The sequence below is a fragment of the Candoia aspera genome, chromosome 1, assembly GCF_035149785.1.
Source record: "Candoia aspera isolate rCanAsp1 chromosome 1, rCanAsp1.hap2, whole genome shotgun sequence".
NCBI lineage: Eukaryota > Metazoa > Chordata > Lepidosauria > Squamata > Boidae > Candoia > Candoia aspera.
Window position 1 is genome coordinate 284,116,808 of NC_086153.1, and position 23,819 is coordinate 284,140,626.

A 23,819-nucleotide genomic window follows, 5' to 3' on the forward strand; every position below is an offset into this window, starting at 1 on the left:
ACTTATTCACAAAACTCTAAAAAGTAAGAGTAGCACAAAATGCCCATCAGTTTAATAACCTATCCCAAAATTAAATCAATGTGAAATCAAAAGCAGAAACATCTACACAAAGAAAGAGGGAGTTGTATAAATGGGAAGCATCATCAAGACATCCCTGGTTTTGGTCCCTGCCAGAAAATTTTGCTAAAATGGTCCTATTCCCAGGCTTACCTATAGGAACAATATCTGAACAGGAGTGTAACAGTCTATAAAATGAACCAATTCTGGACTATTCAGCTTAAAAAATAAATAAATAGGATTTGAAAGTGACAGCTGATACAATATTGGAATAGATTGCTTGATATGCCCATGTGACATCCCTGCTTTGCAAGCTGCACTGGTTGCCAGTTTGATTCTGCAATTCAATTTGACTCTGTACTGATTATGCCGTATAAAGCCCTATATGGCATGGCCCAGTTATTTGAGGGATTGGCTGTCTCCAATGGTGTCTGCCCAACTGCTTCGGACCAACAGAATGAGCCTGCCCTGGGTCCCTTTGATTAACCAGAGTCATCTTTCAGGTCCCAAGAAGCTTGCTTTTCTGCTGCAGCACCTGCCCTTTGGAATGAGGCTCCCTCCCTGATGGTATTAAAAACCTGGCTCTTCTCCTAGGCTGTTGGCTAATGTCATTTGGAGCCACTGCTGGGGATATCTGTTTTATGTATTGACTGGATTTGTCATTTATTTATTATTTTATGTAGATTGTTATTTTAATATTGTCTTGTACTGTGAGTTGCCCAGAGTCAGTCTGGAGTCAGGTGATACCTAGAATGAATGAATGAATGAATGAATGAATGAATGAATGAATGAATGAAAAATCTATTTCCCACAAATATTCTCCCCTGGTTATCCAAACCATCTTTAAAAGTAAATCCATGCATAACCCATCTAATCTGGGTGTGGCTAGGTTATCAGTAACTAAGAGCAAGTGTGTTGTAGTGGTTAAGAACCAGGAACAGAAAGACCCAGGTTCTAGTCCATCCTCAGCAACAGAAGACCTCTTGGTGGATTTGGGCCAGTCACTGTGGAAATTTAGGAGAAAGGAATGCTATGTATGTTGCCTTGAGCTCCTGAGTGAAAAGAATAGAAATAGCATAAATAAACAGGCCTACCAGTTCTAAATACGCATCTGGTTGGTCATTACTGGAAGCAAATTCTTGATTAGATAGGCCTTTGCTTTGACCCAGCATGTCTCTGCTAATGTTCTTAGCGTCATATATTAAAAAGTTCCTCCCCTAAGGAAGTAATTTCATAAAAATCAATATCTGCATTTATTATATTCATTTAAACAAATCCAGGTTTTCCATTCTCCCTTATTTCTTTTCTGTAACTATGCAAACTAGAAAGGATTTTTTATTATTATTCAGCTGCCATGTGATCCCAGGGCAAGGTACAGTTGCTTTAAAGAGCTGCAGAAAGGTATTATATTTATACCTTGCACACAATGAAGCATCTTTTCAGAATCGAATCCAACTATTGCCCAGCCGCATTCAATTCACACCAACTCCTTTTGTTTCACACTGCTCTACCCCCAAGCTGCTTTTCTTTCTACAGTGTTTAGAATGCTGTTAGGTCCTCTTCAATTTTAGATAAAAAACCTCAACATGTGTGGATAGCATCCAGGATTACAGAAAAAAAAAAGTGATCATTTTTCAGTGACACCTGATCTGCCCCTTCCTCAATTAATGTATCCAACTTCATTCATTGATATCCTACCTTTCAAGGAGGCATACAAGGATTTCTATCAACACTAACCTGTGAGGTAGGTTAAGGCAAGAAAAAAATGGGCCCAAGGTTATCTAGTGAATGTCACTGCATTTCTCTGTTCTGAGTTTAATGCTCGTAATACTTTTAATCTTTTCTGTCTCAATTTTTCCTTGCTAAAAATGATTGTGCTAAGTTTCCACAGTCATTTAACACTAAGTTATGGAAGAACTACAATACCATCAATGAAATACGAAAATCTGGTGTGTCTAATTCCTATTACTTCTCAAATTCCTATTCTGGAAGCCCTAATGGTACAAGTTTTCAAAAGCCTTTTTCATTGTCTGAATATAGTGCCCTACATCGATTAAACAAATGTAACATAGAATAAGATATGCAACCTGCAACAAAGTGTCTCATTATAAAACTGGAAAGCAAAGCAAGTGTCACTTTAAAGCAATAGCATTTCAAACATCTAAAATAATGAAACTTGCATGCCTGCTTAACGCTTCATATCAAAGGAACTATCCAGCTATGTTTACATAGCTTAAAACAGCAGCAGACCTGTCCAGGTTAGAGTGGAAGGTAATTGTTCAAACTAGACTGGCTGGAGCCAGATCTCCGAAGGGAAGTATAATGAAGGAGGAAGTGTGCAATTATGTCAAGGGTGCTTTGTGAAGAAAGAGAGAAAAAAAAAACTGCTTTACATTCCAGCAGAGGTCTAAACAAGCTGGGTAAACAAGTCCAGAAATAGTCTCTGTCATTCCAAAGCAAAACCCATTTCCTCAGCGCTATCGCTTTTCAAGATACCGGACAGACTGTTTGTCAAAAACACGTCAAGCAAGTATTCTCATTCATGAAAGTACACCTAGTATTTTGCCACAAGTATCCTCAACTAAAACAAAATAACTCAAGGATTTTACTTACACAAGACTTCTCTAATCTTGAGCTTTCCAGATGTAATGGGGTCACACCCACAGAATTCCTAGCCGTCAGCAGGCTGGTTGAGAATGGCAGAATTTAATTATCTTCCCCTACCTAAATTCCAATTCATTGCTTTCCTGAATAAAACCTCTCTGTCCCCACCCAGATAGGCAGACAGCCAGACAGCAAGTATAGGTCTGAGATACATACTACAGCTTTGTTTCAAATTAAGCTCTATTCTTAATGTTCGGGAGTATATTGCAGCAAGAAGATGTTCAATAATGTAAATGCCAAGTATGTTTTAAAGGTTCAGGAACCAAGTGAAGTAGAATCCCTGTCTGATGTGTTCCTTTTAAATTCATTCCACTTTACCACCTCAGGTAACTAACTCATGATTTTGAGCACCTTAAATTAAACCAATGAACCTAATGACCAGGATGGCCAAGAATCCTGAGAGACCTGAAGCCCAACGTATCCCGAGGGCCCAGGCTGGAAGAGGCTGAGTCAACCAATCAAAGAGGCTTTTCAGGGCTGAAGGGTAGGATAAAAGCAGCTCTAAAATAAAGTATGGAAACTGGTCCATCCACACTGAATGACAGGACAACTCCTGAGAAGAGCAAAGTCAAAGCTACCTAATGAGTTTTTAGGCCTGACCTACAATGAGTGGTTTATGACAGTTCCAAAACAAAACAAAACAAAATTTACATCTGGCCTGCTGAATCTTTGCACCATCTCTTCCTTCTCTCATTGGCTCTGAATTTCAATGCTAGCCAGAATTTTCTCTGACACACACTTTCAACTGCCATATTACCTTATGATTCTGTAGATACAGAAACAAGAAAACATTACAAAAGGAATAGCAGCAATGACAGGACAGTGACCTTACTGGCAGCAAGACTATTTACCAGCTTAATGTTAATTCAGAAGATTGTTCCAATAGCAACTTTTACAGAACATAAAAGTGCACCCTTTAAATATTACATTTAAAGAAAAAGTTATACTTACTAAAAATGCTGAGAAATCATAAAAAGTACATGCTAGCTGCTCAGAACCTTTGAGTCCATCCCAAATGTACATGGCATATACCTTTATTTAGGAGATTATTGTTGTTGTTGATTTAGATTTTTTATCCCACCTTTATTACTTTATAAGTGGCAAACAAACCTAATACTCCTTCCTCTTCCTATTTTCCCCACAACAACAACCCCGTGAGGGGGATGGGCTGAGAGAGAATGACTGGCCCAAGGTCACCCAGCCAGCTTTCATGCCTAAGGCGAAAGTAGAACTCAATCTCCTGGTTTGTAGGCCAGCACCTTTACTACTTGCAGTCTTCTCCATTTGTACATGTTCAATAATGGGTAAGGCCACATCTTACATAGGAGTACCATAGGTAGTGACTCTCCAATTCTATCAATTGTTTCCTTCTTCCACAGCTAGCCTACAGTGGCAACATCATTAGGGCATAGCATATGTCCCTGCTTGCCTGAGCTGCATGCTACTCTAAGTACAGAAGTGGTAGCAAAGAAATCCTCCTCATTGAAAGCAAGCAAATCGCTCTGCCAAATCTCTTCCTTCATTCTCCCATGGTTTTCTCTCTGGTAGCAGCTTGCTCATTCTGCTTTTTGACTTGATAGCTAAAATAACATGTTTTCAGAAAAGGAAGCCTAATATTTGGAATCCAGATTTACTTGTTTATTCAGGTAGTAAAAAGGTGAGTGCTGCTACCTAGACCAGTAAAAATAAAAGATGGAAGCAGCAACAACTATATGGGAGCAACAGCACTAAAGGCGTTGCTCACTTGGATAGCTACAGGGGACAAGATGGCAAAATTTAAGACAGAAGATGAAGAGAGGAAGGAACACAATAAGCAGATTCATTTGTTTCAAGGTTTTGTGTGTATGGGTGTATGCATATAAATACAGGATCATACTACCATACAGAATTGGACAGTACACTAGAACTCTCTCTCCCATCCATACTAATGCTCTCATTCATCATGATTAGCTAATTCCAAGCAATTATTTCACTATTTCCATGCTAAACTTTGCCAAAATACATCTTTATTTTGAACCATTTGCTTCAGGTTCTGAAATGACACTTTTGAAGACATTCAAACATAAATTCTTATCAGCCGCACTACTCCTTTTTGCTGGTAGCATAATTACGCAAAGCTGTAGAGGGCAGCCATGGAACAGGTCTCCTACAAAATCAGAGCCATCTGATTTTGCAGGAGTCTAGTTTTTTCTCCTTTCTGGAAAAAAAACTCCTTTTTTGGCTTTAACTGCTTTTTGTGGCTTTAATGCTTTATCTAGTATTTCATATTTGAGTGTGCAGCCCCCGATGTGGAAGGTGACCAAGCTGCAGAAACATCTGTCTATATTTCACAATAGGTTACAGTCTAAACAGATATCTGTGTTAACTTCTATGTGTTCTTTTTATTTGATTGTATTTGTGTGTTTTGCAACTCTGTATCTTCTTTGAATCTTGCTTCATTATCATCAAGCTTGTTCATAGAATTAATTAATTTAATAGTTATTCTGATTCTTCCTATATTTCATGTGAGAAATAAGTGCTATTCCCCCATCATTGTATAAGCTTAATATGTTAGTAGGGAGAATGGGCTTGGAGTTTCACCAGTTGTTTCCATCTGGATAGGTGATAGCAGCCTAACTATCAACCAACGACCCTGTCCTAACAGTCAGGAACCACGCTGAGACAAGGAATAGGTCTCTAGTGTTTTATTACTGCTACATTAGACAGAAAATCCTAACAAACTGAAGCAGCATGGGAAAAACTCAGACAGATAAACCCCAAAAGTTAAGGCGGGTCTGATCTGTGTCTCTTTGAATGGCTGCTTAACTCCTCAGTACTACGCATGTGTTTTCCCCCCCGGATAGAGGCCCCCTCCTGCTCACCATCAGTACTCGTGACATATTCACATTCCATTTCAGCCCCCTCCCTTCCTCCTAGAGTCCAGAATTTCGACTTCGTATTCCTCCTCCCCCTCCACAATTACTGGGGGTGGGGGTGGGGGGCATTTGCGATCGTAAGGTACTTGGGGGAGGGTCTTTGGCTAGCAAGGTTCTGTGAAAGACTGGATGGATTTTCATGGATGCTGGCAGCTTTAAGTGATAAGCCACTGGATTTATCTGCTGTACCACAGTGAAAGGGCCCACAAACTTAGAGTCCAACTTCTTGGAGGGCCTGGTAGAGGTCAAAAACTTGGTAGAGAGCCACACTTTGTCTCCTACCGCAATCGCTGGCCCCTCTTGTCTGTGAGCATCTGCAGCTCTCTTGTAAGCACTCTTTGCCCTGTTCAGCTGCTCCTTTAACAACTCCTGTGTGGCTTGTTGCTCTTTAAGAAAATCAGCTGTGGCTGGAACAGTTCCCTGCTGGGAGGAGGTGGGCAACACCCGAGGGTTAACCCCATAGAGTGCTTGGAAAGGAGACATCTTGGTAGAGGATTGCACAGAGTTGTTAGAAGTAAATTCTGCCATGGGGAGCAGGGCTGGCCAATTGTCTTGCTGATAAGTGGTGTAACACCTGAGATACTGCTGTAACCATTGGTTAATTTTCTCAGCTTGCCTGTTACTAGCTGGATGATGCGATGATGATAGGTGGATCTGGACCCCTATGACTGGAAAAGGGCCCTCCAGAACCTGGAAGTGAACTGAGGGCCTCTGTCACTCACCAAATGATTTATCATGCCTCTATACCTAAAAACATGGTCCATAAACAACTGCGCTGCGGCTTGCGCAGATGGGAGGCCCTTGCAAGGAATAAAATGTGCCATTTTAGTGAAAAGGTCCACCACCACTAGTATGGAAGTCAGCCCCTGGACCGGGGGTAAATCAGTGATGAAATCCATGGAGATTGTATCCCAAGGCCTACTGGGGGTGGGTAGGGGTTGCAAGAGTCCTGTGGGCTTCCCTGGGAGAGGCTTGGCTCGTCTACAGGTATGACAAGAAGCAATGTAACCCTTTATGTCTGCAGTCATCTTAGGCCACCAGTAGTCTCTCAGACCTCTATGGAGAGTTTTGAAAACACCTCCGTGGCCTGCCGTTTGATGGTCATGGCAAAGTCTCAGTACTTCTACCCTCAATGAGGGGGGAATGTATAATCGCCCGCTATGCCAGAGGATTCCTGCCTCCACATTAAAGGGGGAGGCAGTGTCTTGAGGGCCCCTCTGGAGGTCATCCATCCTGGCCCTGGCATACGGGTCCTGTTGCTGCTGAGCTCTGACTCTTGTAAATCGGTCCTCTGCTTGTCTGCCTGCTGCTGAAATCTCTATCTGGTTCCCCCTCATAGACTGCTGAAAGTTGTGAGGTTGTAATATAATAGCCTGTACCTCCTGGTGAGTGGTGGGGGTTGCCTGAATGGATCGAGACAGGGCATCTGCCAAACAGTTCTGCGCCCCGGGAACATAAATAACAAAATTGAAACGGGAGAAAAACTGGCTCCATCTGATTTGGTGTAGGGTGAGGGATCTGGTGTTTTGTAGAAGCTGTAAATTCTTGTGATCGGTGCAAACTTTCACAGGAAAGGTTGCACCTTCTAGCCAGTGCCTCCACTCTTGAAATGCTGCTTTAATTGCCAGCAACTCCTTGTTAAAAACATCATAGTTTCTCTCTGCTGGTGAGAGCGTGCAGGAGAAAAATGCACAAGGGAGCAATGTATTCTCTGTTTTGTTCGTATATTGCAATAAAACAGCCGTGATAGCAAAATCTGAAACATCTGAATACATTATGAATTGCTTCGTGGGATCAGGGTGCTTTAAAAGCGGCTGGGATGCAAAGAGCTGCTTAAATTCTTGGAAGGCTGCTTGCTCCCTCTCCCCCCAAATGAATTTTGATCCTTTCTTCAAAAGCTTTGAGAGGGGTTTAGCCCTGTCACTAAAATTATTTATGAATCTCCCGTAAAAATTGCAGAATCCTAGAAATTTTTGTACCTCTTTCACATTTCGGGGGGTTGCCAAGAGAGAATTGCCTGGACCTTAGAAGGATCCATGGATATGCCTTCTGTTGATATTTTATAGCCCAGGAAATGTAATTCAGTTAAATCGAAGGCACACTTCTCTAGCTTGGCGAACAGCTTGTTCTCTCTCAGTCTTTGTAAGACATTACGTACATGGGTTACATGGGTTGTAGCATCCTCAGAGAATATTAATATGTCATCTAGATAAATGACCAGATACTTATCTAGTAAATCAGAGAAAATTTGATCCATAAATCGGGAAAATATGGCTCCTGCATTAGACAAGCCAAAGGGCAAAACAAGGTACTCAAATTTTCCAAACCTGGTATCGAAGGCAGTCAGATATTCATGCCCCTCTTTCATCCGGATCAGATTGTATGCATTCCTGAGGTCCAACCTAGTAAAAATGTGTGCTTTCTGTAAGCGATCCAGCAGATCAGATATTAGGGGCAGTGGATAAGTTTCTTTTTTTGTGAATTTATTTAAAAAACTGAAATCGTGGACCACTCTCATGGGTGCCTCCTGGTTTGCCGGTGCCAATGGGTCAGGCTTCTTTGGTACGAAGAAGGTAGGAGCAGACGCTGGGGAAGTAGATGGTCAGATGAAACCCTTTTGGAGATTAGAATCCAAGTAATCCTTTAAGGTGGCTAGTTCCTTGGGGGACATGGGATATTGTTTCCTTGCTGGAATCTTGGCTCCTAGTATCAACTCAATGGTGCAACCACAGTCCCTATGGGGGGTAGTGCTGTGGCCTCTTGTTCACTGAAAATGTCTGCGAAATCTGCATACTTGGCAACTGGACCCCCCTGCTTCTGTGACTGCGTTGGTTGCTGGAGAGAGAAGAGCGGCTTGAATCTTGTGGTGCTGGCATTCCTTAGCTGGGAAGGAGATTGCTCCCGTAGTCCAGTTTAACAATGGGTTGTGGATCTTCAGCCAAGGTGTGTCCAGGACTATAGGCACATTAACTGATGCAGTAACATAAAGTTGGATCCACTCAGTGTGGTCTCCCGTTGTTAGTTGCAAAGGTTCTGTGAAACTTCTAATTGGCCCTGCCTTGAGGGGCTGGCCGTCAACGGTCTCAACTTCTATGGGACGTGGCAATTCTATGGTCGGGATGTTGAGGTCTTGTATGGTCTGTACATCAATAAAATTGGTGGAAGCTCCAGAATCCACGAGGGCCTCCAGCTTGACCTGGTGCTCTGGGTTTACGTGCATTATGACTGGTAAGTAGTAAAAGGATTGCCTGGAATCCTCGGAATTAGCCCTTCTTAATTGATTGATGGTCTCCCTGCTGAGCTCTGTGGAGGGAGACCGACAGAGTTTCCCTGGTTGGAAGTCGAGGTGGAGGTGGCTCTTGGTTCTGCTGCTTGCCCTGGGGCTCTTACAAAATTTGCTTGGCTTCTCACTGGGCAAGCTCTCACCATGTGCCCCTGGACTCCGCAGTACAAACAGAGGTCTGGATCTCTCCTTCTCTGTCTCTCAGCCTCGGAAATAAGCCTCCTGCTCGCCCCGATCTGCATCGGCTCCTCTGGTCCTGAGTAAAGAGATGCTGCGGAAAGAGCTGGAAATCCTGGAAGTGCTCTGAGGCCCCTGTTTCTCCCCAGCTGCATCCGTCTGAGCTCTTCTAGCCTGGCGTCTACGACCACAGACAATTGATATAAACCTTCTAGGGCAGCTGGTGTTCTCTGGCGCACTAATTCATTTTTAATTTCTTCATCCAGCCCCTGTCTGAATTGGTCTTTCAAGGCACTCTCATTCCAGTCCAGATCTCCTGCTAACAGCTTGAAATCAGCAATGTAAATTCCCACCCTCTTGTTGCCTTGCTTGAGCTTCCGAATTTCCCGGCTGGCAGTGACCTCTCTGATCGGGTCGTCAAAGTGTGTTTGGAACCCTGCCAGAAAATTCTGGTAGTCTTTGAGAATTGGGTCGTTGTTCTCCACCATGGGAATAGCCCATTTGGCTGCTGGGCCCTTTAGCAGACTTAAAATGAAGGTGACTCTGGTTCTGTCTGTGGGAAACTCTGCCGGTCTGCTGTCGAAAAACATTGTGCACTGTGTGAGAAAAGTTCTCAACTGTCCTGCTTCTCCTCCAAACTTCTCTGGTAGACTGCCCTGGGATCTCAAGACTACTGGCGGAGCTGCTGCTGCTGCCACCGGTTGTGGGTTAATCGAAGCTGGTTGTTGTAACTGCTATAGCATGGCTGCTTGTAATGTGTTGATCTGTAGATCTACTTGTTGTTGATGTTGTTGCAATGCTGCTGCCAGTTGTTGGATGGCTTGCCAAATTTCCTGGTTTTCCAAAGACATTTTCCCAAAAGTCTCTTCCTTTTTTTTTTGTTCCTCCCTCTTTCAATGAGAGTAGTTGAGTTTGTTAGGATTGATGTCCTAACAGTCAGGAACCACGCTGAGACAAGGAATAGGTCTCTAGTGTTTTATTACTGCTACATTAGACAGAAAATCCTAACAAACTGAAGAAGCGTGGGAAAAACCCAGACAGATAAACCCCAAAGTCAAGGCGGGTCTGATCTGTGTCTCTTTGAATGGCTGCTTAACTCCTCAGTACTACGCATGCGTTTCCCCCCCTGGATAGAGGCCCCCACCTGCTCGCCATCAGTTCTCATGACAGACCCTGCTAGCAGGTGGAACCAGGATGGCACTTGGCCAGAGGAGATTTTTGGCAAGGGAACCTAAGAAGTCTAGCCAACCCTCCCTGGCTTGATGGCTGTTACAAAAGGGCAGAAAAAGAGTTTGAAGTAATCAGAAAAAGGAATTAAAAGGCCAGAAATACAAGATAAGAACCCAACTCTAGTTCGCAACACCATTCACTATACCTATCAATATCCTTATAATCTTACAAACCAACCTTGATTCACCACATCCATAGAACCCTCCATACATGTATGATTGTAAGAATCGGAAGACATTCAGTTCAATAGCAAATGAGCAGATATTTAGCACTAATGATTATGCCTAAATCTTTATACATTCAAAGACTATATTATTTAGCAGCTGCTCTGTTGAGAGTATGAATAAAGCAGTTTCACAAGATCGCTCTACATTTAATTTACATGGCAAAATAGGCACTTAGGGCAGATATTACTTGGATGACTATGCGCCAGGCTGATGGTTTCCCAGTTATGTGGGAGCTGCCTTTTTCCTGAGTGCATCTTGCATGGCTATAGGTAACATTTAAAGAAAGTAATCTATCCAGGGTTTTTCCAAATGCCAATCCCAGGTCTTGGTCCCTGCCCTTCTGGCTGAGTTGTAACCCTAGTCTTATGTAAATGTAGCTTTCATCAAGCTAAAGCAATGTTCAGAGCTCTTGATTTATCAGCAATTCAATGAATAGTTATATCCAGCTGCACCTATAAGCATGATAATATGCAAGAAATGGTTATCTGAATTATACTAATGAACAATTCTATACCAAAGAAATAACTAATAACTCATTTAGTCTGCAGATTTCCTGCAATTTACCATTTCATTTTTCTGGCACAAAATCTATTTTCACACACACAAAAAAAAAAGCATTTTTGTTGTTGCATTCTTTCTTACAAACTGCATTCTTAAGAATGAAGATTAAGTTATCTCAACTTTTTAAAATTCAGTCTTGATTGCATGAGTTATATATATTACTGGATATATGTATATTCTATTATTTTTTTTCCTTTTTGAATACCTATTTTTGCTCTTGGTTTATTTTCCTTATTTTATTTTATTTTCTCTTGATATTTTGTTTGTTCATTTCGTTGCTTGTTCATTTGGTTCAAAAGACCAAAAGACCCCCACAACTTTGTATAATAATATATCCTGAGTATCTCAGTACACATCATCTATCCCCTAGTTGTGAGTTGATGGAAACAGTAACTTCACTTGTGAGAGAGTTTTTGGATTACAGAGCCTAACCTGCACAGAATAATGTGAGCACGACTTGGATTTTGTTACACCTTTGACATACCTATTAGATCTATGAACTGCTAAATGATGAAATAATTTGGGATAAAAGGAGTCCTTTAGATTCTATATGGGAATGACGGTGATATGTTGAAAAGTGGAATCTAAAAGAACACTATTAGTATTGTTAATGTCTAAGAAAAAAATGAAGAAGAGGAAGTCAATGGTATGAGATATGACAATGAGTAAAATTTGTGAAGTACAGTGCAACTTTATTATTTATTAATTTAGCCAACTTATACAGCTGCCCACTTGCCAGAGTGACACTGGGCAGCTAAGAGGACATTATTATGAGACAAAGTGTATGCAGAGCAGATTTTTGCTCTTCAGCAAGTCATTGAGAAATATATGAAAGCAAAAAAGTTTATTGTACATTTGATTTAAAGAACGTGTATAATGAAGTTTATAAATGTATTTCAGAACATTTTGTACAATTACGTAATTTAATGTTGGTTGCTGGATGTATTAAGAGCGGTGTACAATGGAAGTAAAGCATGCATGGAAATACAGAAATGATTCAACACTGAGGATAAGCAAGGATGTGGGATATTCCTTTGGTTGTTAATGCATTTATCGATAAACATATATGAAATGCTTGCAATAATTTTAGAAGTGTGTTATTCAATGACATGAAAATACATGCAAATGATGCAATACTGTTGTCTAAGAATCTAAATGATTTGCAGTAATGTTAGATACAGTATACTGTATGAATGAGGATAATGGATCTCAGAATTAATGAATAAGAAACCAAGGTAGTTATGTTTGACAGGGAAAATGGAGTGAATAATTGTAAGTTAAACATAAACGGCAAAAAACAGAGCAAATAGAGACATTTGTATGCTTTGGTAGAATGTTTTCTAAGGATGGAAAAATGTTTCTAAGATGTGCAAATGCTGGTAGAAAAGTAATGGCTATTACCTGGTGTATTGTGAGGAAAGAGTATTTACTGAAAGAATTAAAAATCTCTCTGTGTTAAGTGCATAATTCTGACAATTGTGTCCCATGGAAGTACGGGTTGGATATGTCAGGAAAAACAGAATAGTGAACTGAAGTGGAATTTACTTATGGATTGAAAAAGGGATATGTATGGCAAAGTAAGAGATAAGGTCAAGAATGAATGGGGTCTGAATGAATATGGATTGAATACAAAAGTGACTACTATGAAAGAAGAACACTGAGATGTTTAGATCATACAGAGAATATGAAGCACACTACAAGGTCAATTTATGAAGGAAAAGTGAAGAGAAAAAGGAAATTGATGAGATCCTCAAAAAAAGAAGTATGAAATTTAAAGAAAAAAAGGGAATGTATGAATTGGTGCATGAAGCAAAACAGAAAAGTATGTAGAGGTACAGTGAATAATGCAATGTGCACTAGATTTAGTTAGATTTTATCTTATTTTAGTTCCGGCTTCCAATTTATCTGCTTACCACTTCTTACACTTTTTCCATAGTTTGTACAATGTTGCTTATCCTGAAATGGATTTGTGTAAAACAGTGTTTTTCAAACTTGGCAACTTTAAGATGTGTGGACTTCAACTCCCAGAATTCCCCACCCAGCAAGGGGAACACTGGCTTAACACTTAACAATGATAGCAACAATTTAACAGTACTACTCATCTGCTTCCAATTTGCAATCTTATGATGTACTTTATAGTTTTAATGTGATAGTCATTACAAGTCACTTTAAAACATTCTTAGGTGTCTCAAATGCAAGAAATATTATTAAATCAATTAAAACAATTTTAATGGATTTTCCAATTAACTGCATTTAATGCAATCCAATGGTACTTCCCAAATGATCAGACTATAAAGAATATTATACATACTTTGAAATTTAAAACCTGTCAATGTCTTTAGGTGTGCATGTGAATGTGTACATATGTCTGTGTGTGTGTGTGTGCATATATATACATATATATGTGAAGAGAGGGAGAAGGGGAACATACACACACTTATAAACAACAGGGTGTTCCAAAACTTAAGCTAACGGTTATTTAGCGAGTTACTTCCCTTTTGACTTATAATTAATGGCACAAAACAGATATATTTTTACCGTTTTATCCCTGAGACGCTCCCCATGTATTAGAAAATCAGCACAGCCACTTTCTTCTTGGTGAATGACTTTGAAAATCGTGACGCAGCTTAGTCCACCTCCTGCAAGCGGTAACCATCCGCCACTTGAGTCATCACGGGTCATCACCACAGCTCGCACACGGGCATAACTATTACTGAAACAGATTAAGGGTAAAAAGAAAAGAATTAAGTCTTCCATATTGGGAATGGATATGATCAAACTAAATTAAGTCATCCCAGAGTCATATTCCATTATTCAAACCATCTAGTTAATCATATAGTTCTCAAAAACATTTAACTGATATCCCATGATTCTTCTCATCAGCACTGGAAATCTACTTGGTAATCTGAACGGATTACTGTACACAGCTGAGAGCCAGTTTGGTCTAGTGGTTAAGGTTCTGGGTTAGAAACCAGGAGTCTGTGAGTTCTAGTCCTGCCTTAGGCATGAAAGCCAGCTGGGTGACCTTGGGCCAGTCACTCTCTCTCAGCCCAACTCGGTGCAATGTAGACTAGCCTCCTTGTGGTGCACCCCGGGCAACGTGACTTGTCATGGCTAAATAGTCTACACATCTGGCTGCTGGACCTCACAAGGATTTCCCAGCAAGAAAAGCAGCATGAGCACCAAACTGCTATGCCATATGATTAAAAAACAAACAAAAAACTGTACACAGCTTACTTGAACATATTTGGGCAGGTGAGGCGAATTTTGTAATGTTGTTGTCAGCAAAAGCCGTTAGTTGGATCACCAAGAGAGTTAATTTCTGTGGCCTAGTCTCAGTGCAATTGGCAGGGATTTCCAATGGTTCTTATATGAAAATGGATCCAAGATGAAAGCTAGACACTTTATTGCATGAGCAAAGTCAAAACGCTGTGACAAATCTTCTCTTCCCAAGTTTAATACACCAAGTTGGCTGTGATGGTCTTGCATCAGTATGTGTGGCAAGGCAGTATTGGTCAGGACTGGTAACCAGGGCAACACATTAGTTGAAGCAGTTCTGTTTATATTCAGCTGTACTCTCTCTAATTTGGTAAGAAACGAATGGACACAGACTGGATCATAATAACTTGCCACAAAAAAGCATAAACTAAATAGGAGATGATCATGATGTTTACTTACTTGCTTCCTGCAAAGACTCACTTAATTGCCAGTAAATGCATACTTAATCTTCCCATCACTGCCTTATTGAGACATGATGATGGAAGGTCAGCATCCAGTAAAAATGAAACAGTAACAGGATTAATATTGTATTCATCCTTTTCCCCACCCATATTTAAGCTGAACCTTTGAAGGGAGGAGTTAAAGATTGGGCAAGGGACATTCAAGCCTCTCCACTGTAATCTAATCATAAAGTACTGTTATAAAGGGCAGGTTTTAAACTTCCTTTTCTGTTCTTTATCAGTGTTGATGGGAAATGAAGCTTTAAAAAAAGGACACTGACACATTTATTTAAAAAAATAGTTAATATGCTTTTAGCTACTCTTTGGTACTAAAAATGCCAAAAGATAAGTTAAAGGGCCAAATTTATTAGATTTCAAGATGGAAGGCACAAGCACACAAGATTATACCATTTTACAGAAGAATAATCTGAAATTAACACTACTCTCTATTTGTACTAATCAGATTCATTCTTTGTTCAATAACTTTACTTCACTTTTATTACTGATCCAATATGGTAAACAGACTAGAACAAAACCCACCTTTTGTTCAATAATTAAATTATTACCCACCTAACTGTCCTTTCCATCACTGGAGGGGCCCTGTATGGTCTTCCTTAGTACTGTTAGTAGATGTGACAGATTGGATTTAGAACAAATGTAGAGTTTGGAAGAATTGGGAGGGGAATCAGAGGGCCAAGAACAATGGCAAACTAGCTGTGATATGAAGAAAATACCACAACAGCAAGAACAAGGAGGAAGGACAGGATGGCATCATGATCAGAATAAGACCTTCATAAAGGGGCCTGCTAGTTCCTCCACCTGCACTTTATACAGGTAGTCCTCGAGTTACGACAGCAACTGGGACCAGAATTTCCATCGCTAAGCAGTGCAGTCGAAAAGTGTGACTGCATCGCTTAGTGACAGCAATCCCTGCAGCCCCAATTGCTGTCATTAACTAAATTGCAGCGCCAGCCCTGCCCCTCCCAAGAGCTCCAAAGAGGGTTTTGTGCTGCAAAGAAGGGAAAAAGAGCCAGGAACAGCCTTTTCCACCCTCCTTCGCAGTGCAAAGCCAGCCCCACCTCCTCCTAGGAGCTCCAAAGAGTTTCGTCCCCTCCACTTGCAACCTTCCCTGCTGGCTTCCCCATTGACTTTCTGGGGAAACAGGCAGAGAAGACTGCAAATGGTGATCACATGACTGTGGTGCACTTGGCAACCTGTCATAAATTAGAGCCGGTTGCCAAGTGCCCGAAATGCAGTCACGTGACTGCAGGGGGGTGGTGTGACATTCACAATGGCCAGAAGTGTTTTATGAGCCACAAAGCACCCTTCCCAAGGCTGTTGTAACTCTGAATGGTCGTTAAGCAACTGGTCGTTAAGCGAGGACTACCTGTATACCGTTGTCCTATTCAGACTAAGCAACCAGGCAGAATAATATCAAAAATACTCTTTATTAAATGACTATTTACAGTAAGTCCTTGAAATACGAAGATCTGTGTTCAACAAGCCCAACTGGGCCACAATGAGACAGTGGAACAGGACTTCCTAATGGAAACTGGGAGGCTGGAGGAGACTGGAACACAAGGTGCTGCTGAAGCTGAGGACATAGGTCTTGAACTAGAATAGTACTTGAGTTGCTCTGGCACTGGAACATTGGGTGGAGCTTATGACCCAGGCCAGACTGGAAGCTGGTAACTGGAATCTCGAAGCAAGATTACGAACTGGAAATGAGGCTGGAATCAACTAGAAACTGTGGACTAGATTGAAGACTTGGAGCAAGACTGGAACTCAGAACAAGGCTGGACTCGGCTGGAAACCCTGGACTAGGCTGAATTCTCTAGACTGGAGACTTGAAGCAAGGCTGGGAACTCAGAACAAGGCTGGACTCGGCTGGAAACCCTGGACTAGGCTGAATTCTCTAGACTGGAGACTTGAAGCAAGGCTGGGAACTCGGAGCAAGGCTGGACTCGGCTGGAAACCCTGGACTAGGCTGGATCCTCTAGACTGGAGACTTGAAGCAAGGCTGGGAACTCGGAGCAAGACTAGACTGGGATATGGGTTCACAACCAGATAGGTGTGAAGCTCCTGAGCAAGGCAGGAGCTTCACAGCTGCACCCAAAGCACGGCTGGATTGCACTGAAGGCATGCCACGGAACTGAGAATCAAAGGCACAAAGAAGCTGTGCAGAAGATCGTGGAGTTTCAAGGCTGGATGCAAGCCTGAGATTGCTGGGCACAGTGGATACAGAATCCTCGATGGCACAGAGGCAGAATTCAAGTCCTCTTCAGAGAGGAGCAAAGGCGCTGGTTCCTCTTCGGCAACAGACGCTGTCTCCGATGCAGGTAGGGACTCTTCCACAGAAGCTGCAGGCTTGGAGAACTGGTTGTCTCTGGCAGTTCATTCTTCGCGCGTCTGCCTTTTATCCCAATCCTTTGTGCGCCTAGACCCTTCTGCAGCCAATCGGGCTGCCTTCTCTTTCGCGCGCTTGTCTGCCCATCATTGGTGAGTGCTGATTGGAGGATTCGAATCCTCCCCCAAATCCTGGCCAATCAACGCCATGGACTCTTCCTGTGCTGCTGGCTCATCTTTGAGTCTCATTTTCCCGGTTTCAGTCTGGTAAGTTTCTATTTCCTCCTCTGACTCAGAAGGAGTTTCACTTTCTGAGTCAGAGGCAGGCTTGACTCTGACACTTGCTAATGTGTAAAAGCTCACCTAGTTTTTGTACTGAGAAAACAAAAAAGTATTTGGATAACTCCCCAACTTAATTTAAATAAATTCATGTTCTATTTACTGGCACTTGTGACTGAATGTGAGGGTAGCCTTGGAAGATGGGGGGGGAAGAGATGCTGCCTAGGAGACAATCAGATAAAAGAGAAAAATGTCCGCAACCCAGTAATGGACAAAGAAAGAAACTTAGAAAGGATCCGCCCTAATTACTCTGGTGGTAAATAGGGAGGGCGGGAAATTTGTACTTCAGTTTTGCAAGATTCTGTTAATGTACTCTGTTACAATAAAATAGAATTAGCTTATCTTGCCGTGTTTCTTGTCTGGGAGGGCTGACACACTGGATTTCACCAAGATCTCTTGGGGAGTGTCAAGGAATTCTGAATTCTGTAAGATTATTTACAGGTAATCTTATTGCCTAGTTAGATTTCTCCACCATCAGAGATCTATGACAAACTCAATATCCTGCTTGACTCATAGTGGCACATGGAAAAGTGGGATGGGCACAGTTTATTTGTTTTCTTGTCTGCCAGTGTTAAACGAATGAATTCTCTTTCATTCACATGAGAGCAACAGGAGAATTTACACCAATACCATGTCTAAATTTCCCCTCACATTAGGGATACAGGACAACTACGAAGCCTCCAGTCTGACCATGCCGTTCAGTCAGAAGTCAGAGCCCTTATTTGATGGGTCAATTCTTATTTGTGGTTTCTAAAACTACTTTACCTTACAGGGTGCTAGCTGAAAATAATACACAACCATGCAATCAAACAACAAAAGTTAGTAAGACAGAAAGCAGAGGGAAAGATGAATCAGAAGGCTTAACAATGATCTCTTATTTCAGTGAACATACTCACTGTATATATCAGTACTTGCTTATTATTTATTAATTAGATTTACGTTTTGCCTTTCCTACAAGAATTTAAGGTAGCGTACATAGCATTCTTCCTCTTCTTTCCCTTTATAACAATAAACCTGTAAGCTGTATTAGGCTGATGATAATGATTACCCCAAAGTCATCCAATAAGCTTTCACAGCAGAGATGGGAATTATATATAAATACATGTATTTGTTGACAGAACAGTAACTGTCAATGGAACAGACTTCTCTCCCTACATCCCCACAGCACTCCTTAGGGCAGCTTTCATGCCTTTGGTGATTTAAGGGAGAGGACAGCACTTGCATAACAAATTCAGACATATAAGAGACCTAGTCTAACGTTAATCAACTACTCTTAAACATGCAGCCACAGAAATAAGGACAAATGTACACATTAGTACTGAGTTCTAAAGCAGAAAGTTGCCTTGGATCTTGTGTAGTATGCTCACTGTATCTATCAGTGGCTCCTTAAAGAAGTTGTGCCTTTTATGGGACTTGTATGGTAGCTGTGCAGTCCCCAGAAAATATGTGCCTGAATGTTGCTACCCTTCACCATAACTTTAATTCAATTCTGTATCTTCCTGAGACAGCACAGCTTCTGTGCTAGCCCAGGAACTGGCACAACTTATTTAAGGAACTGCTAATAGGTACAGTGAGCACACCTACCAGATTCAAGATACCTTTTTGGATTTGGATCTGAAGAGCTCACATCCCTAGCGTTCAATTTATTTATTTATTTGTCATATTTTTATTACCGCCCATCTCCCCCACTCGGGGGACCTTGGGTGGTTCACAATAAAACAGTATAAAATACAATAAAATCAGAATAATATCAATAAATATACATATAAAACATAATAAAATCCAAGTGATGGCTGATGTAATTCCACCCAAAGGGGACTGGAACAGGTCCTGGCAGGACTAGGGAACCAACCAGCCCCAAGAGCGGCTCTTCCTCTCCCCACTCCAGGCATGGTGACAAAACCAGGTCTTCAGCCGTTTCCTGAAGTCCAGAAGAGAGGAGGTCAACCTCACTTCCGGGGGAAGGATGTTCCAAAGGGCGGGAGCTGCTGCAGGGAAGGCCCGCCTCCTGGACCCCACCAGATGGAATTCTCTTGCAGACGGGGTCCGTAGCATGCCCTCTCTGCATGACCAGGTGGGACAGGTTGATGTAACGGGGATGAGACGGTCCCTTAGGTAACCTGGACCTATGCCATGTACGCCATTGGACCCGGAAGCAAACTAGCACCCAATGCAGCTTGTGGAGCAAAGGAGTAAAGTGTGCTGATCTTGAGGCACCAAAAACTGCCCACACGGCTGCATTTTGGACCAGCCGTAGCTTCCGGATACTCTTCAAGAGTAGCCCCATGTAGAGCGCATTGCAGTAGTCTATATGGGAGATGACCAGGGCATGACTGACCGTTTGAAGGGCCTCTCGCTCCAGGAAGGGGCATAACTGGTACACAACACGAAGTTGCGCAAAGGCCCTCCTGGCCATGACTGCCACCTGCTCTTTGAGCAGAAGTTGTGAGTCCAAGAGGACCCCCAAGTTACACACCGGGTCTGTCTGAGGCAGTGCAACCCCATCCAGAACCAAATATGGCAAATTCCTAGGAGCTGAGGGGCCATTAACCCACAACCACTCTGTCTTACCAGGGTTCAGCTGAAGCCTGTTGTTCCCCATCCAGAGTCCCACAACCCCCAGGCACCTGGAAAGGGCAGTCACAGCATCACTTACTTCCCCCGGGATCGAGATGTATAGTTGAGTATCATCAGCGTATTGATGATACCTCATCCCATGGAGACGGATGATCTCACCCAGTGGTTTCATGTAGATGTTGAAGAGGAGAGAGTACTGAACCCTGCAGCACCCCACAAAGAAGGGGCCGTGGGGCCGATCCCTCCTCCCCTATTAACACCGACTAGGACCAGCCCTGGAGGAAGGAGGTGAACCAGTGCAACACTACGCCGCCCACCCCCAACTCCCTGAGCTGCCCTAAAAGGATACCATGGTCAATGGTATCGAAAGCCACTGAGAGGTCAAGGAGAGCAAGGATGGATGCATTGCCTCCATCCCGCTCCTGCCAGAGATCATCCATAAGTGCGACCAATGCTGTTTCTGTCCCATATCTGGGCCTGAAACCTGACTGAAAGGAGTCTAGATAATCCACTTCCTCCAGGATCCTCTGGAGCTGCAATGCCACCACCTTCTCAACCACCTTCCCCATAAAAGGGAGGTGGGAGACTGGACGAAAATTTTCTAGCATGGTAGGATCCAGTGATGGTTTCTTGAGGAGGGGGCACACCAGTGCCTCCTTAAAGGCCGTCAGAAACACCCCCTCCTGCAAGGATGTATTTACCATCAACTGGACCCAACCACACGTCACCTCCCAAGCTGTCTTCACCAGCCAGGAGGGGCATGGATCTAATTGACAGGTGGTGGCATTTACAGTCCGGAGGATCTTGTCCACTTCCTCAGGTCCAACAGGATCGAACTGTTCCCAGATAACTGGGTAAGTACGTTCCCTAGGCATCTCCCCAGACCGTTTCACGCTTGTAGTCCAACTGAGAGCGAATCTGAGCAATTTTATCCTGCAGATGCTCCGAAAACTCCTGTAGATGATTTTCCAGGACCCGTTTCCCTAACAGGGATCGTGTGATCCTAAACAGGGCCGCTGGGTGGCATTCTGCAGATGCAATAAGAGCAGAGAAATACTGATGTTTCACCACTCTTACCACCACAAGGTAGGCCTTAATTGAGGCTTTAGCTTGTGTTCAGTTGGGTTCAGTCTTTGTCTTCCTCCAGTGGTGCTCTAGATGTCTCTTAAGCCTCTTCAAAACCCTCAACTCCTCTGTAAACCAAGGGTAGTGTCAGGTTAAATGAGGCAAGAGAGGCCGCACAGGTGCGATCTTATCCAGGGCCCCGGCTACCTCCCTATTCCAGGCTGCAGCCAGGGACTCCACCGGACCATGCAGCAGGTCCTCAGGTATAACCCTCAGCTCCCTCTGAAACCGCATTGGGTCCATCGGTCGCCGGGGGCAGACCGATCAAATAGGTCCTGCCTCCCTGAAGAGGAGGGTGGCATATGAGAATCTCATAGTCACCAGGGCGTGATCTGACCATGACAAAGGGGAAAGAGTTAACTCTCCCCTCAGATCACATTGCCACTGCTCCGACAAGAAAACCAAGTCCGGGGTGAGGCCACTGTCTCAAGTCGGGTCCCGAATAATCTGAGTCAGGCCCATGGCTGCCATGGGGGCCATGAACTTCTGGGCTGCCTCTGAGGCCTGCCCCAGGGATGGCAGGTTGAAGTCCCCCAGAACCATAAGCCTGGGGAACTGCACCACCAACCCTGAGACAGCTTCCAGCAGCTCAGGCAGAGAGGTTGCTATGCAGCAGGGAGGCTGGTACAGCAGCAACACTCCCAACTGCTCTCGGGCACCCAACTTGAAAAATAGGGCCTCACAACCTGCTACTTGTGGAGCAGGCCCCTGAAGGCCACTAGAGACTCTCTGATGATTACTGCCACCCATCCTCCCCTTCCCTGGCATCTTGGCTGGTGCCACACCTGAAACCCGACTGGGCACATCTCCGACAAAGCCACTCCTCCTTCCAGGCCCAGCCAGGTTTCAGTAATACACACTAGGTCTGCCCCCTCCTCTGTGATCAAATCACATATGAGGGGGGCCTTGTTGGTAACTGACCTAAGCAGCAGCAGCCAGAGGCCAGGGCCCCCATGAGTCTGCTGTCCAGGGCCCGGGTTTAAGCCTGGAGGTTCGGAACACGCTACAGGTAATAAACACCTGGAGCATTTTCCTCTATGATGACTCACCCTCCGGCTTCTGTCATAACATCCCCTGCCCGTCACCACCTCGATGAAATGTCCTGCCCTATATCCCCCAGGTTCCACCAGTCCAGCTGCCTCCAGTTCTGGACCTCCAGAATTCCTGGCTTGAAGTAAGGATCCCTCCACCCTCTCATACAATCATGCATACTTTGCACAACTACAAGGAGATGGTAGGCCTCCCAGTGCACCAGCTCTCGCTCTCGGCACTGATAGGCCCAACCATCACCTGGGAGCTCACTATACTCACTATGCCCCCCCAGCCTCTCTCACTAGGCAACAGGGGGCATCACATCCATTCCCCACCACCCCGTCTCTCACTCAGGGGGTGAGAGCTCTAACACACCACATTCACACTCTGGTTCCCCCCTTGTCTCTCACACACAGGGAAGGAGCCCCCATTCACATTGGAGGGACCTTATTAATCCCCTACTGCACCCAATTATTGGGAGGATAAGGGAATTGGGAGGGGATAGCCAAACCCTAATTCAGGCCTCACGTCATACAGCGTCCAACTACTCTGAAGATTTTACAATCCAGAGATCAAAGGCGATTTTATAGTCCAGAAGTCAGTGGCTCCAGGCAGTCCCCCCAATGTTGTCACTGATGTAACCACCAGAGGCCTCCAAAGGTCTCAGCAAAATCCCAGCTAATGCCAGGGTCAAAGCCGGAGCTCCTGCTTCCAAGGCCCCAATATGCCGCCTTGTGCTCCACCACGCCCAGCAAAATTGCCATCCCAGAGCTCGCCTGGCCGCTGAGGCTGGCCTGCTGCTTTGTCTCCACCAGAGCCAGCCCGCCGCTCTGTTACTCGTGTCGCTTGTTGCCCCGCCAGGGCCAGCTCTACATACCACACCGCTGGGATTGATCTTCCGTCCCAGAATTCGCCGGGGGGGGGGGGAATGACTCACTCCTGAGCCACACAACTACTCGGGAACCATACAACTACTACTCCAGCAGAACCGGCCTGCTGCTCCACCATTTGTCGCGCCGCCAGGACCAGGCTCCAGCTTGGAAGGGAGGCGAGAGCTCCAGCAAAGGTGGGAAGTTCCAACCCACAGCCCACAGGTAGAGCTAGCAATAGCAACTACCCCACTGCAGTCGAGAGGACCCAGCCAGGGTTCTGCTGCCTACCGCCATTGCCGCCGCTCTGTCCGGGAAAGTTTCCCCTGTTCTCGCCACCCACACATCAAGAATGGGGGCCAAGCTCTTCCAATCTCCCCCGGTACCCCAACTCAAGGCCAAAATTAAGGGGTAAAGATCTAAAAGATCGGGAATCTCCCACCCTAGAGTGGCATCTAGCATCCGGTCGCTATCTTGGATTTTTTTCAATGTCTGTAAAATAATCATTAACCTTTGATATTGCAAACTTTATTGCATAATTAAAGATAGCTAATTTGGCCTTCATTTTTCTTTAGAAAATCCAGACACGTTTCTTAACTTTTCATTAAAATTACGCCCAACCCTTAACTTTTGAGTATGCTTTGTTTTGCTAGAATGTAAAGAAGATGGTGAGTTTATTTGTGTATCTTTATGTATCC

At 43.7% G+C, this 23,819-nt stretch overlaps 1 protein-coding gene across 2 annotated transcripts in view; it reads right to left on the reverse strand.

The window, feature by feature from the left end:
* Window positions 1–23,819, reverse strand: part of SPRED1 (sprouty related EVH1 domain containing 1) — a 97,332-nt gene that overhangs the window by 20,848 nt on the left and 52,665 nt on the right. For both annotated transcript variants that reach the window (XM_063289986.1, XM_063289985.1), the window contains exon 2: window positions 13,653–13,827. In XM_063289986.1, coding sequence (XP_063146056.1) covers window positions 13,653–13,827 — 175 coding nt within the window. The remainder of the gene's footprint in view (window positions 1–13,652; window positions 13,828–23,819) is intronic.